The 15,967-nt window shown below is 42.6% G+C and overlaps 1 protein-coding gene across 4 annotated transcripts in view; it reads right to left on the bottom strand.

Moving 5' to 3' along the window:
• Nucleotides 1–15,967, bottom strand: part of LOC135539913 (inositol 1,4,5-trisphosphate receptor type 1) — a 170,336-nt gene that overhangs the window by 41,057 nt on the left and 113,312 nt on the right. For 2 of the 4 annotated variants that reach the window (XM_064966161.1, XM_064966165.1), the window contains 3 exons: nucleotides 7,297–7,408; nucleotides 6,055–6,090; nucleotides 1,236–1,280 (listed from right to left, as the gene is read on the bottom strand). In XM_064966161.1, the coding sequence (XP_064822233.1) occupies nucleotides 1,236–1,280; nucleotides 6,055–6,090; nucleotides 7,297–7,408 (193 nt within the window). The remainder of the gene's footprint in view (nucleotides 1–1,235; nucleotides 1,281–6,054; nucleotides 6,091–7,296; nucleotides 7,409–15,967) is intronic. The other 2 variants (XM_064966163.1, XM_064966164.1) reach the window with 2 other exon arrangements.

Below are 15,967 nucleotides of genomic sequence, written 5' to 3'. Positions count from 1 at the left end.
CATAGTCCTGCAATGATGAAGATTAGAGTTCAGATGGCACGTTTGTTTTGGTTGGAATAGGGTTCTGAAAAGACCAGGGTTATGGGTTTGATATCAGCATGGGCTCCATACGTCACTGCAGATAAAGCATCTGCTAAATGTCCATATTGTTATTACTCTCCCAACATTCTCATTCACATATTGAATAAATACTCAATAACACAGGTAAAAATAAGTCATCAAGCTTGTTATTTCTCTATCCCTGGTAAAAGTGAGCCTGCGTCCTGCTTTGGGAGTTTGGGACCTAGCTTTTCAGACAAGCCTGCCCTCCCAAGACGTAGCAAAGATGACTCATCCAGCCACCAATGGGAGTCTGCACGACTCTGTCATTGCCACGGCAACTGCAGGGCACACGTTACCCGACAGACCTCCCACGAGGGGAACTGAGGGAAAAGAGTGAGAGGTGGTAGAGTGTGTGTGTGTGCGTGTGTTTACAGTCAGCCGTGGGTGTGCATTTGAGAATGAGAGCGACATTACATAAAGCCTGCTACCATGGTAATGCTCCAGCTAGCAGAGATGGGCTAACCCACGCAGTACGAAGAACAGAGCCTTATCTGTCATCGGCAGGGGGCAGATAAATGGACATTGTGTGAAACAAACGACACAATCACACAGAGAGCCAAACATCCAATCACGCTCCACATCTTTGTCTTCCACTCCCCATTTCCTTCGAGACAACAAGTGTGTGGAGGTGGGAAGGTAGCATATGTTGTGTGAGTTGGTCCATCTGTGTTCGATGGCAGTACCCAGTTTGTGTTAGAGACAAACTGACTGCTAAGAGAATGCCACTGAAATACAGGCTTCACTTGTGCTCATCCTTTCCACACACACAGACACACTAAGCCAACCGTGATTATATGGAGGACGCCAAGTCAGCTAACCACAACCGTAGAGTAAGGGCTGCAGTGGAGTTCGTAATCTGTTGAGTTCAGTGATGGGTTAAGGGTTCAGGCTAGGGTGAAAGCCTAGCAATCTCTACGGTCAGTCTTGGTCATGTGTGTGAGCTTCTGTTATGTTAGAGTTACGTTCAGGACTAGGGGTTTATCTTGGTCATGTTATGGCCCTGGCCACTAGTACCTACCCTTTTCTGATGTTATGCTCATGTTCATGTTAGGATCCTCCAGTAGTTTATTAAGGTTAAATTGGGGTTAAGGGTTTATGGTTGTGCTCATGTTACAGTCAGGATTAGTACCTACCCTCCTCTGGTCATCCAGTATTTTCTGTGGCTGGTTGAGATCCAGCTGCTGGTGCAGTGAGGTGGGTTAGCACAGCACAGCGGGCCAACAGAAACAAACACAGGGTTATTCCTCATGCAGCATTGGTAAGGCTAACATACACAGACACAGTGTTAATAACAGATTATTAATAATTCTATAAATTATTGACTTGCAAATAGGCAGCTATAGGGTTGTGCCATGCCATTGACTGGTTAGAGCGGGGTGGTGTGAAGGTTATGGAGGGGTCAAAGCAAAGGGAGGGGTCAGCAACGGTGATGATGACTATCAATCAGGAAGTAAAGGGAGGGTGGAGAGAATCAACAGTTCACTCTCTGGAACCACAGCATATAACGAACTGCAGACCAATGTTGCAGTCAGCAAAGTACAATACTACTGTACAAATGACAGCACAAATAAAAGTAATCCATGGTTCTCTTCTCTTTCATGTGGATCCTTGGCCTTTTGGAGAGGTGCGGCCACATAGTGGGATGTACAGGATACCTGTTAGCTAGCTACAACTGTTTGGAGTCCGATCACGCTCCCATGCAATCATGTTAATTACATAAGATGCAGATACACTAGAAGGGGAGGGGTGGATGGGGAAGGGGTGGAGGGGAAAGAGAGAGGGAGGGAGTTACATAATGGAGCTCAGTGACACACAGGAGCTTAGAAAACCCATCTGTCACCATAACAAGAGAGCGAGAATAACACAAATCACAACACAGGGCTCTGCCAGCACAACCATGCCCCCTGAAACAAGGAAGGAGGGAATAAAGGGCGGCTGAGGGCAGGCCTATAACTGGCTACATTAACCTGTTGAGTGTAGGGGGCAGTATTTTGATGATTGGATGAAACACGTACACAAATTAAACGGCCTATTTCTCAGGCTCAGAAGCTAGAATATGCATATAATCGTCTGATTAGGATGGAAAACACTCGAAAGTTTTCAAAACTGTCAAAATATTGTCTGTGAGAATAACAGAACTGATATTGCAGGCGAAAACCTGAGGAAAATCCAACTAGGAAGTGCCTCTTATTTTGAAAGCTCCCTGTTCCATTGCATGCCATCCCTCCATTTAAAAGGGATATCAACCAGATTCCCTTCCCTACGGCTTCCACATGATGTGAACAGTCTTTAGACAAAGTTTCAGGCTTTTATTTTGAAAAAATGAGCGAGAATGATCACATCGCGTCAGTGGATGGCTGGGTGTCAGCAGAGTATTGCATTCGCAACAGCTTGGAGCAGACATGTTCTCTCTCTCCTATTGAAAAAGCTACGGTCCGGTTGAAATATTGATTATTTATTGTAAAAACAACCTGAGGATTGATTATAAAAAACGTTTGACATGTTTCTACGAACTTTACGGATACTATTTGGAATTTGCATCTGCCCCGTCGTGACCGCTCGAGCCTGTGGATTTCTGAACAAAACACGCCAACCAAATGGAGGTATTTTGGATGTAAAAATAATCTTTATGGAACAAAAGGAATATTTATTGTGTAACTGGGAGTCTCGTGAGTGCAAACATCTGAAGAACATCAAAGGTAAGCGATTCATTTTATTGCTTTTCTGACATTCGTGACAAATCTACTTTGCTGCTAGCTGTTTGTAATGTTTTGTCTGCTGAGAGAGATGTCCTTACATAAACGCTCAGTTTGCTTTAGCTTTTTTTAAAATCTGACACGTCCGGTGGATTAACAACAAGCCAAGCTGTATTTTGCTTTATGGCACTTGTGATTTCATGAAAATTAAATATTTTTAATAACTTAATTTGAATTTGGAGCTCTGCAATTCAGCGGATGTTGACGGTGCGCCAAGAAGTTAGAGAGGTTGTGTGTGTGTGTGTAGGGTTGGAATAGTGTACCGTTTTCCTACCGTATATCCAATATAGGGTAGATAAGCCTGAGAATTCCTGGTATGTGTCTGTATAGAGACTAGCATGTTTGTGTCACCTTAAAACTTTCAGTGATTATGTTACCGTTTACACATCACTTAAAGACTTAAGAAAATTTAAATCTAACTTAAAAAGTTACATTTACATAATCATACTGTTTCCTTCAAAATGTATGACCACATCAATGCCAGACAGCCACCGTCACACAGCCTGCTGATCAGAGCAGATCTGTGCTCTCTCCCCAACCCCCATGGGTCCAACCACAGCGACCGCACAACAACCCCTCATTCTCACCACATCCTCCCCAACAACCGTTCCACCGAGCTGGAATCTCCCCGCGGCAAGCCCCTGCTGTCTGTCACATCTCCAGATTCCACGTTAAGAGAAAACACATGCAAAAACATTCCCCTTTTAGGTGTTTTTTTGGTGTGTGTGCTGTGCATGTCCATGTGTTTGTGTTTTAGCAGGCGGAGGGAGACAGTCATGTCATGTTTAGACCCGTTGCTGACTGAAATGGATCTTGGGGTTTGCCGCTTGGCTGCCCACTGTCCAAAGTTCTCCAAACACAATAAAGACATTGAGGAAACCTAATAAAATGTCTGTTGTTCTGTCATTTTCACTGCAACTAACCTGCTTTTCTCAGACTTGCAAAATGAAATCCATCTAGTCCACCCAAGCTCTTGAGCCAAGGCCAATACCAACCAAGTGTCTGGTGAGTGTCAACAATTGACCGGAACTACTTTTGTACATAGTTATAGTCATCTATAAAGGATCTATTCAGCTAAAATAACAGTTCAGAATGTTGCAGAGATGTAACGTATAGAGCTGACACAATTCCATATTCTACATGACAGAGTATCATATCTGCTCTAAAACATGTATATCTGACGGTTTTGTGACGATACACCCTCCTGAACAGAGCCCAGGTCCCTCTCACTGATTTGCCTCCTTCCTCTTTAAATCATGGGCCCAGGTGTTATAGGGGAAATCTGAGATTGCTACATCCAATTTTATTATTTATTACATCCATTTGTATTATTTATCCATTTGATATATATATATATATATATGTTCATGTGTATTAAGGACAAGCTACATTTTAACCCACATATATTTATCTTGCTTAATCACAGAGAGGAGTGTGTGTCTGCACTGTGCTGTGTGGGGAGTCTCTTCCAACACGAACACACCACGGAAACAACCTCTGCCAACTCTACTTAGACTACACACACAGTGTAAGTGTCTGCAGGACTGTACCGAGTGTGAGAGAAAGAAGGAGAGGGATACTGAGAAAAGGTGAGAGAGAGAGACAGAGAAAGATAGAGGGAAAAAAGAAAAGAGAGAAGGAAACAGGGAGAAATATGAGAGGTATTAGCGAGAGAAGGGAAGGTGGGCGAGGTTGGCTGGCTTGTTTACCTCATACTGCCGTTATTACATCAGAGCGAGTGGTGAGGAGGGAGGGGCATCAAACCGGTGTGGATAGGGAGGGCTGTAGACAGATATATACCCCCCCTCAACCCTGTACCCCATATAGCCCCCCCATATCCCCTCTTGCCCCCCTCCTGCGAAGGCACAGCCAGTGTCTTTGGGTATACAGCTCCTCCACACTGTTATTGGCAATTACCTCTAAAGGTCACACATCAGTGGAGGTCAGGAGAGAGAGAGAGGAGAGAAGCAAGGAGAGAGAGAGAGGCAAGGAGAGAGAGCGGGAGAGAAGCAAGGAGAGAGAGAGGGAGAGAAGCAAGGAGAGAGAGAGGGAGAGAAGCAAGGAGAGAGAGAGGGAGAGAAGCAAGGAGAGAGAGAGGGAGAGAAGCAAGGAGAGAGAGAGGGAGTGAAGCAAGGAGAGAGAGAGGGAGAGAAGCAAGGAGAGAGAGAGAAGCAAGGAGAGAGAGCGAAGCAAGGAGAGAGAGAGGGAGAGAAGCAAGGAGAGAGAGAGGCAGGCTGGGTTCCAGGAAAAAGGGAAAGAAAGCCGACCCAGTTCTTATGTAACCACCGCCCCAGAGCTGGCAGCAGGCCAGGGATCGTGCAACTCACAGGCAGGGAAAACTAGGACGCAGCCACACACACACACACACACACACACACCTTCCTAATCCTAGATACACTGTTACAGTGCCTCCTACTGACATCCTGGGGAAAGGCAGGGGAAACACCCTAAAACAGCCATGAGCTCAGACTGCACATAGAAAGTAGAGAATGGGGAGAAAGGAAGAATGCATAGGGAAAGAGAGAGAGGAAGAGAAGATAAATAAATGGCACACATATGAGAAGCCAACATTTCTGGTCACAAATGCATTTAGGTCAAACAGAAAGGGTCAGGATATTCTATCAAACTCATACTCTCCTCTTAGTGGTCCATAACTAGGGCCAGGGATTTTCTCTGCACACTTGACCAGAACAGAAAGAACTCCTGTCCATGACAGCATGGTGCTGCAATATCATTGACTAAAGCTCTTCCTGAAAGCTCCATTCATCCTTCTAGTGAAATAGGGAGGGATGTTCCTAAATGGAAATAGTGCACACATTCCACAGCCCTTAGAGAGACTGACTGGGACACACATACTGGCAGCCTGCCCTACCAGCATGGGACTCACCCTGGAACAGCACAGCACTACTGGGTAAAGCGCACACACGTGCTCATATGGGCACGCGCACACACCCACCCACCCACACCGTTACTTACTGATTGGTTGGGTGAGGAGAGCAGGTGGATGAGCGGGAGAGAGGGTAACAGAGAAAGCAACCCAAATCTACCACTACAATCCCAGGCGTACTACCTACAGACACATTTCACCACCACATACAGCCACAACTACAATCACAGACCTACATTTAAGAGGACAAGGCACATTCACAGAACAACTGAAAGAGGGAGAGAGAAGTAGAAGAAAAAGAGGGACAACCTCAGGCATATCCATCTCATCATCAAAGGCCCTGAGCTGAAAGAGAAGAGAGGGGTGGAGGGTTAGCCATGGATTAGCATAGAGAGGATGCAGGCTGCTGTGTCAGTGTGAGCAGGGCACACCACATCATTAGATGGAACAAAAAAAACTAAATGTCACAGTCTTAACAAGTAGACCCTTGTTCTCATTAACTTTTTATTGGGCTTTTCTATTCAGGTGAAGTCCGTCAGTTGAAAATAGAAATTCACGCAGACGCATGATAAAAGAGCAGGTTCACACTTCCCACAACCAATAATCTGAACCTAATGATCTCTTTTGAAGGCGTTACAAATGTTTTTTATTTTTTTTATTTAACCTTTATTTAACTAGGCAAGTCAGTTAAGAACAAATTCTTATTTACAATGACGGCCTAGGAACAGCGGGTTAACTGCCTTGTTCAGGGGCAGAATGACAGATTTATTTTTTACCTTGTCAGCTCGGGGATTCAACCTAGCAACCTTCAGTTACTGGGCCACCTCTCTAACCACTAGGCTACCTGCCGCCCCGAATCAACTCTACCTCCTAAAAGCTATGCCTGCTCTTACTTAATGACGGAGGTACTGTCAGCCATTGGTTAGCATATGGAGGATACAGGCTGCCGCTGTATCAGTGTGAGCAGGGCACACCACAACATTAGGAAGCATACACAAACTTTAGTCAGACACTATATAAAGAGCATCTTCAAAGCACTCATGTGATGTGTATCTTAGTACACATTTAATACTTTAGAAAATACATTCATTATTAAAGGGTGTTTGACACAAAACGGAAAGAGTTGGTATAATAGTAAAGGCGAAATCCATCCATTCTGAACCAATTCCCTTTCTAGGAAGATCGGGGGTTATATCTCCCTGCTTGACCTCAGACATGAATGCTTTCATTGGACCGTGCTGGTGAGTTAGTGTCCAGCCAAGTAGTCATGAGGTCAGTCTAGCCTGGACCAGCTCAGTGTGTGTGTGTCTGTGTGTGTGTACTCATCATGTAGATCCATATCATTCCGTATCACATCAGAATAAAAAGAACACACTCACACTGGTTGATGAGTCGTACAATGTGAGCGATCCTAAAAAGAGAAGGGTAGAAACTAGATAGGGTTGGTCATCGACACCACTATACTGTGATGGAGAGAAGCAGTGGTATTCGAGGTTCGGGGCTGCTGATGGAGGTAAGGTAAGGTGTGTTGTGTTGTGACTCGTGTCCTACCTTCTCTCCATATCCTCTATCTTTGGTCATCATCTCTCGGAGGGTCTGCAGGACCTTGATACACAGCCTCTCTTCATTCTCCTCCAGAAGCTGCTTGGTGTGTTTGATCAGCCTGGGGAGAGACAGTGTCAAAGGTCACAGTGGGGTCATGGTGGGGTTAAGTTCACAAGGATTGACTGGATGGGTGGGTTTGGGGCTTTTCATTTAAGTCATTTAACCAGAGCGACTTAGTAGGTGCATTCAACTACGTTTTTTATTGGAAAACAATCACAAATTAGTCATTCCAAGTAAACACTTAATTTTGTTTCTTTTCAGATGAAGTCTGTCAAGTGGAAATAGAAATTCACGCAGAGACACAAGATAAAAAACAGCTTCACGTTTCCCACGACCAATAATCTTATCCACAAATGTTCTCTTTTTGAAGGCCTTGGCCACACCCAACTATACTGAACAAAAATAGAAAACGCAACATGTAAAGTGCTGGTCCTACATTTCATGAGCTGAAATCAATTTGACACTAGAAGGTACACTCGACGGTGTTGGTACTGTCAGAATGAGGGCGTTTGTAGTTCCACTGGTGTTGCCGCTGTGTGTCTGGGTTCAGGGAGAGGCCGACACACAGACCACCACCCAGCCTGACATCTGGACTAAACTGGAAGACCTCAGAGACACTGTGCACAACCTGGGGGTCATCTTGATGAAGCAGGGAGAGCAGCTGAGCAACACAGACTGAACTATCCTTCTACAAGAGCCATGTGGTTGATCTGAAAGTGGAGCTGACATCACCAAGTACCAGATGTGTGGTCAGGAAGGAGAGTGACGGTACAGTCACAAAGATCCTATTAATTTAATAATTACCTGTTCTCACATGTAATTCCATGGGTACAGAAATGTGAAAACTTTGCATAATCTTTTTACATTATCCATCACAGCAACCATATTGGGCCCGATTCAGACTTAGGAAATGTACGCCTTTTCTACGTATTCTCAGTAGTTGGAATTCAGACTTACCTTACTTACTGTGCTCATCAAGCTACACACTAAACCCCATAATGACAAAGCAAAAACTTAAATATCACACTCACATAAGTATTCAGACCATTTACTCAGTACTTTGTTGAAGTACTTTTGGCAGTGATTACAGCCTCAAGTCTTCTTGGGTATGACGCTACAAGCTAGGCACACCTGTATTTAGGGAGTTTCTCCCATTCTTCTCTGCAGATCATCTCAAGCTCTGTCAGGTTGGATGGGGAGCGTTGCTGCACAGCTATTTTCAGGTCTCCACCTTCCGGAGACACCTGAAACCCCACCTCTTCAAGGAATACCTAGGATAGGATAAGTAATCCTTCTCACCACCCCCCCCCTTAATGATTTAGATGCACTATTGTAAAGTGGCTGTTCCACTGGATGTCAGAAGGTGAATTCACCAATTTGTAAGTCGCTCTGGATAAGAGCGTCTGCTAAATGACTTAAATGTAATGTAAATGTCTCTCCAGAGATGTGCGATCGGGTTCAAGTCCGGTTCTGGCTGGGCCACTCAAGGACATTCCGAGACCTGTCCCGAAGCCACTCTTATGTTGTCTTGGCTGTGTGCTTAGGGTCATTGTCCTGTTGTATGGTGAACCTTCGCCCCTGTCTGAGGTGTTGAGCGCTCTGGAGCAGGTTTTCATCAAGGATCTCTCTGTACTTTGCTACATTCATCTTTCCCTCGATCCTGACTAGTCTCCCAGTCCCTGCCACTGAAAAAGATCCCCACAGCAAGAAGCTGCCACCACCAGGTTTCCTCCAGACATGACGTTGGCACTCTGAACTCTTTGGCCTATCTAGAGCTCTGTCAGAGTGACCATCGGGTTCTTGGTCACCTCCCTGACCAAGACCCTTCTCCCCGATTGCACAGTTTGGCCGGGCGGCCAGTTCTAGGAAGAGTCTTGGTGGTTCTAAACTTCTTCCATTGAAGAATGATGGAGGCCAATGTGTTTTTGGGGACCTTCAATGCTGCAGAAATGTTTTGGTACCCTTCCCCAGATCTGTGCCTCAACACAATCCTGTCTCGGAGCTCTATGGAAAATTCCTTCGACCTCATGGCTTGGTTTTTGCTCTGACAAAACACTGTCAACTGTGGGACAATATACAGACAGGTGCGTGCCTTTCCAAATCATGTCCAATCAGTTGAATTTACCAGAGGTGGACTCTAATCAAGTTGTAGAAACATCTAAAGGATGATCAATGGAAAGAGGATGCACCTGAGCTCAATTTTAAGTCTCATAGTAAAGGGTCTGAATACTTGTGGAAATAAGGTATTGCTGTTTTTTTACATTTAATAAATGTGCAAACATTTCTAAAAACCTGTTTTCGCTTTGTCATATATGGGGTATTGTGTGTAGATTTTGTTTTAATTAATCCATTTTACGACAAGGCTGTAACGTAACAAAATGTGGAAGAAGTCAAGGGGTCTTTAATACTTTCCGAAGGCACTGTATGTAGGTGCGTAACGTGCATTTCAGGCATGGTTCCCTTGCACGCATTGAATAGAACTTATATAACTGCTGAAAATCCTCCCACTTGCTGGCCAACAGATTTTCTGCTGGAGTTTTCATTCAATTGCTTTTTCAGTACATTTTCTCGACAGACTTACTAGAATATATGGAGAGAACAGCTCAGAATATTAGGGAACAACTAAAGAAAGCCATGTAAATACATACATATTGGTCTCATTTAAAACACCAATTGATAGATACAAAAATGGCCTGATCTTGTATATTATTTATCGCTCATAAAGTATTTATGAACCATACAAATTAAAAGTTTGGAAAGCCTTGACACATGAAATATATTGGTTTGATTCATCTTGAAAGTTACAATATTCAATTCATGAAATATTGGAAGGTGAGAATAATGTACAATAGGGGTTGAACAGTAGTCCTACAAACCTACTCTAATAATCCTCACTAATCATAGAACTTTGATGACACCGGTCCATTCGTCATGAAGCGTGGCCCAGGCTCCAGGTTTAAACTGCTATATATGGTCTGCGTTCCATAATGATTCAAATAGGCTACATGTCCCAACTTCCAAATCCTCAGGAACAACCACACAAAACGTGACTGTCTTTTTACTGTTGTTTTTATTTCTGTACTTCCCTATTGTTCACCTAATACCTTTTTAAAAATATATCATTTGCACTGTTGGTTAGAGCCTGGAAGTAAGCATTTCACTGTAAGGCCTACACCTGTTGTATTTGGCGCACGTGACAAAAAACATTTGATTTGATTTAAACAAAAAATGTAAAGAAACTAACACTAAAGTCAGTGACAGTTATACATGTATGTGGGTATAACTGACGGTGGCTACCAATAGTGGCAAATATTTAACACCATGCAAACTGTAGAAAACAGTGAAAAATCCAGGCATAAAATTAAAACAATCTAGAAATCATAAATCAACTTGGTAGGTTTGGCGCTATACTGTTATTTGCGCATAGCTACAGATGCTTATAGCTTGGGTATCCAAATTTCATCCGGTTATTAAATGAAGCTTTATTTATACAGCACATTTCAGATATGAATGCAACACAATGCGCTTCACAGGAAAAAAACGAGTACAAAGAATGAAAATAAAAACATATTTACTACACAAGAAACACGAGGATAAAAACACAAAAGAAAAACAATTTAAAACTGAAATTTAAAACTGAAATCAGCCTAAGGAAAATTGAAGTTAAAAAGGTACGTTTTAAGATCCCTTTAAATATGTCCACAGCTTCGGCCCCCACAGGTTTTTTGGCAGGCTAGTCCAGAGGCTGGGGGCATAGTAACTAAAAAAAAGAGGCCTCTCCATGCCTCTTGGTCCTAGGCTTTGGGATAGCTAAAAGGCCAGTGCCAGAGGACCTGAGGGACCTCTTGGGTACAAAACTTAAAAGGATGTCAGATATGCATTGGGGTGCACAATCGTGGATTCATTTGAAAACCAATAGAAGAATCTTAAAATTAATTCTAAAACTCATAGGCAGCCAGTGCAGAGACTTTAAAACTGGTGTAATGTGCACTCTCTGTCTGGTCTTGGTCAGTACCCATGCTGCAGCATTCTGTATGTTTTGCAATGGCTTTCTTGGGTAGACCAGACATGAGAGCATTACAGTAGTCAAGCCTGATTGTAATAAAAGCATGGATGAGTCTCTCTGTATCAGCGAGTAAGATGTAAACACCTCTCCGGGAAGAGGAAGGGCGTGGTTGTATGCTTCATGATTAACAACTCATGGTGTAATCATAACATAGAGGAACTCAAGTCCTTCTGCTCACCCGATCTAGAATTCCTTACAATAAAATGTTGGTCAAATTACCTCCCAAAATAATTATTGTCAGTTATCGTCACAGCTGTGTACATGTGTACATGGCTGAATATAAACAGTTAGTTTATAGCTAGTCATGCTGCAAGGCTATCAAAAAAGAAAAATGCCAGTACAGGGAAAAAGGAGTCGCAATTCAACGGCTCGGACACGAGATGTGGCAGGGTCAAGTTAAGAGGCGACTCCGGGATACTGGACTTCGAGGCAGAGTTCCTCTATCCAGTGTGTGCTCTTTTGCCCATCTTAATCTTTTCTTTTTATTGGCCAGTCTGAGATATGGCTTTTTCTATGCAACTCTACCTAGAAGCCCAGCATCCCGGAGTCGCCTCTTCACTGTTGACGAGGAGACTGGTGTTTTGCGGGTACTATTTAATGAAGCTGCCAGTTGAGGACTTGTGAGCCATCTGTTTCTCAAACTAGACACTAATGTACTTGTACTCTTGCTCAGATGTGCACCGGGGCCTCCCACTCCTCTTTCTATCCTGGTTAGAGCCCGTTTGTGCTGTTCTGTGAAGGGAGTAGTACACAGCGCTGTACAAGATCTTCAGTTTCTTGGCAATTTCTCGCATGGAATATCCTTCATTTCTCAGAACAAGAATAGACTGACGAGTTTCAGAAGAAAGTTCTTTGTTTTGGGCCATTTTGAGCCTGTAATCGAACCCACAAATAATGACGCTCCAGATACTCAACGAGTCTAAAGAATGCCAGTTTTATTGCTTCTTTAAATCAGGACAACAGTTTTCAGCTGTGCTAACATAATTGCAAAAGGGTTTGATAATGATCAATTAGCCTTTTAAAATTATAAACTTGGATTAGCGTGCCATTGGAACACAGGAGTGATGGATGCTGATAATGGACCTCTAAGGCTAATATAATAATAATCCATTAAATGTTTTATTTTCAATTTTTAAAATATATTTAAAATCAGCCGATTCCAGCTAGAATAGTCATTTACAACATTAACAATGTTTACACTATTTCTAATCAAGTTGATGTTATTTTAAATGAAAGAAAATGTGCTTATCTTTCAAACAAGCAAATTTCTAAGTGACCAAACTTTTGAACGGAAGTGTCTCTGTGTGTGTGTGAGAGAGATATATATATATATATATTAGTTGAAGTCGGAAGTTTACATACACCTTAGCCAAATACATTTAAACTCAGTTTCACAATTCCTGACATTTAATCCTGGTCAAAATTCCCTGTCTTAGGTCAGTAAGGATCACCACTTAATTTTAAGAATGTGAAATGTCCCAAATAATAGTAGAGAGAATGATTTATTTCAGCTTTTATTTCTTTCATCACATTTCCAGTGGGTCAGAAGTTTACGTACACTCAATTAGTATTTGGTAGCATTGCCTTTAAATTGTTTAACTTGGGTCAAAGGTTTTGGGTAGCTTTCCACAAGCATCCCACAACAAGTTGGATGAATTTGTCCCATTCCTCCTGACAGAGTTGGTGTAACTGAGTCAGGTTTGTAGGCCTCCTTGCTCGCACACGATTTTTCAGCTCTGCCCACACATTTTCTATGGGATTGAGGTCAAGGCTTTGTGATGGCCACTCCAATACCTTGACATTGTTGTCCTTAAGCCATTTTGCCACAACTTTGGAAGTATGTTTGGGGTCATTGTCTATTTGGAAGACCCATTTGCGAACAAGCTTTAACTTCCTGACTGATGTCTTGAGATGTTGCTTCAATATATCCACATAATTGTCCTTACTCATGATGCTTTTTATTTTGTGAAGTGTACCAGACCCTCCTGCAGCAATGCACTCCCACAACATGATGCTGCCAACCCCATGCTTCACGGTTGGGATGGTGTTCTTCGGCTTGTAAGTGTCCCGCTTTTTCCTCCAAACATAACAATGGTCATTATGCTCAAACAGTTCTAGTTTTGTTTCATCAGACCAGAGGACATTCCTCCAAAAAGTACAATCTTTGTCCCCATGTGCAGTTGCAAACCATAGTCTGGCTTTTTTATGGCGGTTTTGGAGCAGTGGCTTCTTCCTTGCTGAGAGGCCTTTCAGGTTATGTCGATATTGGACTCTTTTTACTGTGGATATAGATACTTTTGTACCTGTTTCCTCCAGAATCTTCACCTTTGCTGTTGTTCTGGAATTGATTTGAACTTTTCGCACCAAAGTACATTCATCTCTAGGAGACAGAACGCGTCTCCTTCCTGAGCGGTGTGACGGCTGCGTGGTCCCATGGTGTTTATACTTGCGTACTATTGTTTGTACAGATGAACGTGGTACCTTCAGGCATTTGGAAATTGCTCCCAAGGATGAACCAGACTTGTGGAAGTCCACAATTTTTTTCTGAGGTCTTGGCTGATTTATTTTTATTTTCAAATGACCCCAAGCAAAGAGCACTGAGTTTGAAGGTAGATCTTGAAATACATGCACAGGTACACCTCCAATTGACTCAGGCTAATTTACATAATTTATCAGAAGCTTCTAAAGCCATGACATAATTTTCTGGAATTTTCCAAGCTCTTTAAAGGCACAGTCAACTTAGTGTATGTAAACTTCTGACCCACTGGAATTGAAATACAGTGAATTATAAGTGAAATAATCGGTCTGTAAACAATTGTTGGAAAAATTACTGGGTCCATGTCATCTACAATACCCTGCTAGGTAAAGTCCCCCCTTATCTCAGCTCGCTGGTCACCATAGCATCTCCCACCTGTAGAACACGCTCCAGCAGGTATATCTCTCTAGTCACCCCCAAAACCAATTCTTTCTTTGGCCGCCTCTCCTTCCAGTTCTCTGCTGCCAATGACTGGAACGAACTACAAAAAGCACTGAAACTGGAAACACTTATCTCCCTCACTAGCTTTAAGCACCAACTGTCAGAGCAGCTCACAGATTACTGCACCTGTACATAGCCCACCTATATTTTAGCCCAAACAATTACCTCTTTCCCTATTGTATTTAATTTATTTATTTTGCTCCTTTGCACCCCATTATTTTTATTTCTACTTTGCATATTCTTCCGTTGCAAATCTACCATTCCAGTGTTTTACTTGCTATATTGTATATACTTTGCCACCATGGCCTTTTTTTGCCTTTACTTCCCTTATCTCACCTCATTTGCTCACATCATATATAGACTTGTTTATACTGTATTATTGACTGTATGTTTGTTTTGCTCCATGTGTAACTCTGGTCGTTGTATGTGTCAAACTGCTTTGCTTTATCTTGGCCAGGTCGCAATTGTAAATGAGAACTTGTTCTCAACTTGCCTACCTGGTTAAATAAAGGTGAAATAAATAAATAAACAAGAAATTTGCAGTGGTTGAAAAACAAGTTTTAATGACTCCAACCTAAGTGTATGTAAACTTCTGACTTCAACTGTATCCAGAGCTCTTGCAGCATTTTGTCCACCCAATCAAGGATCAGAGAATAAATCTAGAACTGAAAGCTTAAGCTACAGCTAGCTCGCACTGCAGTTCATACAATGTGGTGAGTAGTTGACTCAAAGAGAGAGAAAGACAATTGTTGAACAGTTTCAACAAATACATTTCTTCAAAATTGAAGGAGAAGCAAGAGAGGAAGGGAGAGGTAAAGCTATATTTCGTAGTATTTTTCTTTTCACTTGCTAATTTAGCCTCCTCAAAACACCCGGCTCAAACAGAGAAGGATGCTATGTTAGCTAGCTAGCTATCCAACACTAGAACCCTTCCATGTCAAGGAAGCTTTTGGTTTTAATAATTTATTGCCACCGGGGCTCACCGGTGTAACTGCTAAACTGCTTGCTGACTGTACACTGTACTGTAACTGTAGCGGGTTTACTAATGCGTTACTTCTATTCTATGTTGACTATGATGTTAGATAATATGGTAACAACAAAGTAGCTATGTGTAGAAGTTATGACATGAAGGTTTGTCTTGGAAATGGTTTTCGCCTGGTCACAGACAGCTGATGTTTTGTGCACAAGTCCACAAGCAAAGAGAAAAGGTGAGAGAGGAGAAGAGCGCATAGAATCGAAAATAATTACAATGACCAAAGTTCTCATACTGTTTGTATGTGGCTGCAATGAAAGTGAACTGTGTGTGTGTGTGGTCATTCTGCCGATTCTGTTGAAAAACAGAACGGAACGAACCGGGGATAAACATACCTGAATTTGTCCAATAGAAACTCTAGTTTGCAACTGTTGGACTAACGATTACACCCCAGACCAGCTAGATGAAGGCAAGACTGTGCAAGGCGGCATTGAATGGGTCACAGTTTGTCACCTTGATTACAAAAAATTATCTTGACCCATGCACCTATGTTGTAAACTTTCACTCACAGGCTAGGTTGTAGCAACCTCATGATGTGTTT

This window comes from Oncorhynchus masou, chromosome 5 (genome assembly GCF_036934945.1).
Source record: "Oncorhynchus masou masou isolate Uvic2021 chromosome 5, UVic_Omas_1.1, whole genome shotgun sequence".
NCBI lineage: Eukaryota > Metazoa > Chordata > Actinopteri > Salmoniformes > Salmonidae > Oncorhynchus > Oncorhynchus masou.
Note: the sequence above shows the minus strand (reverse complement) of the source record. Positions and strands in the feature narration are given on the sequence as shown.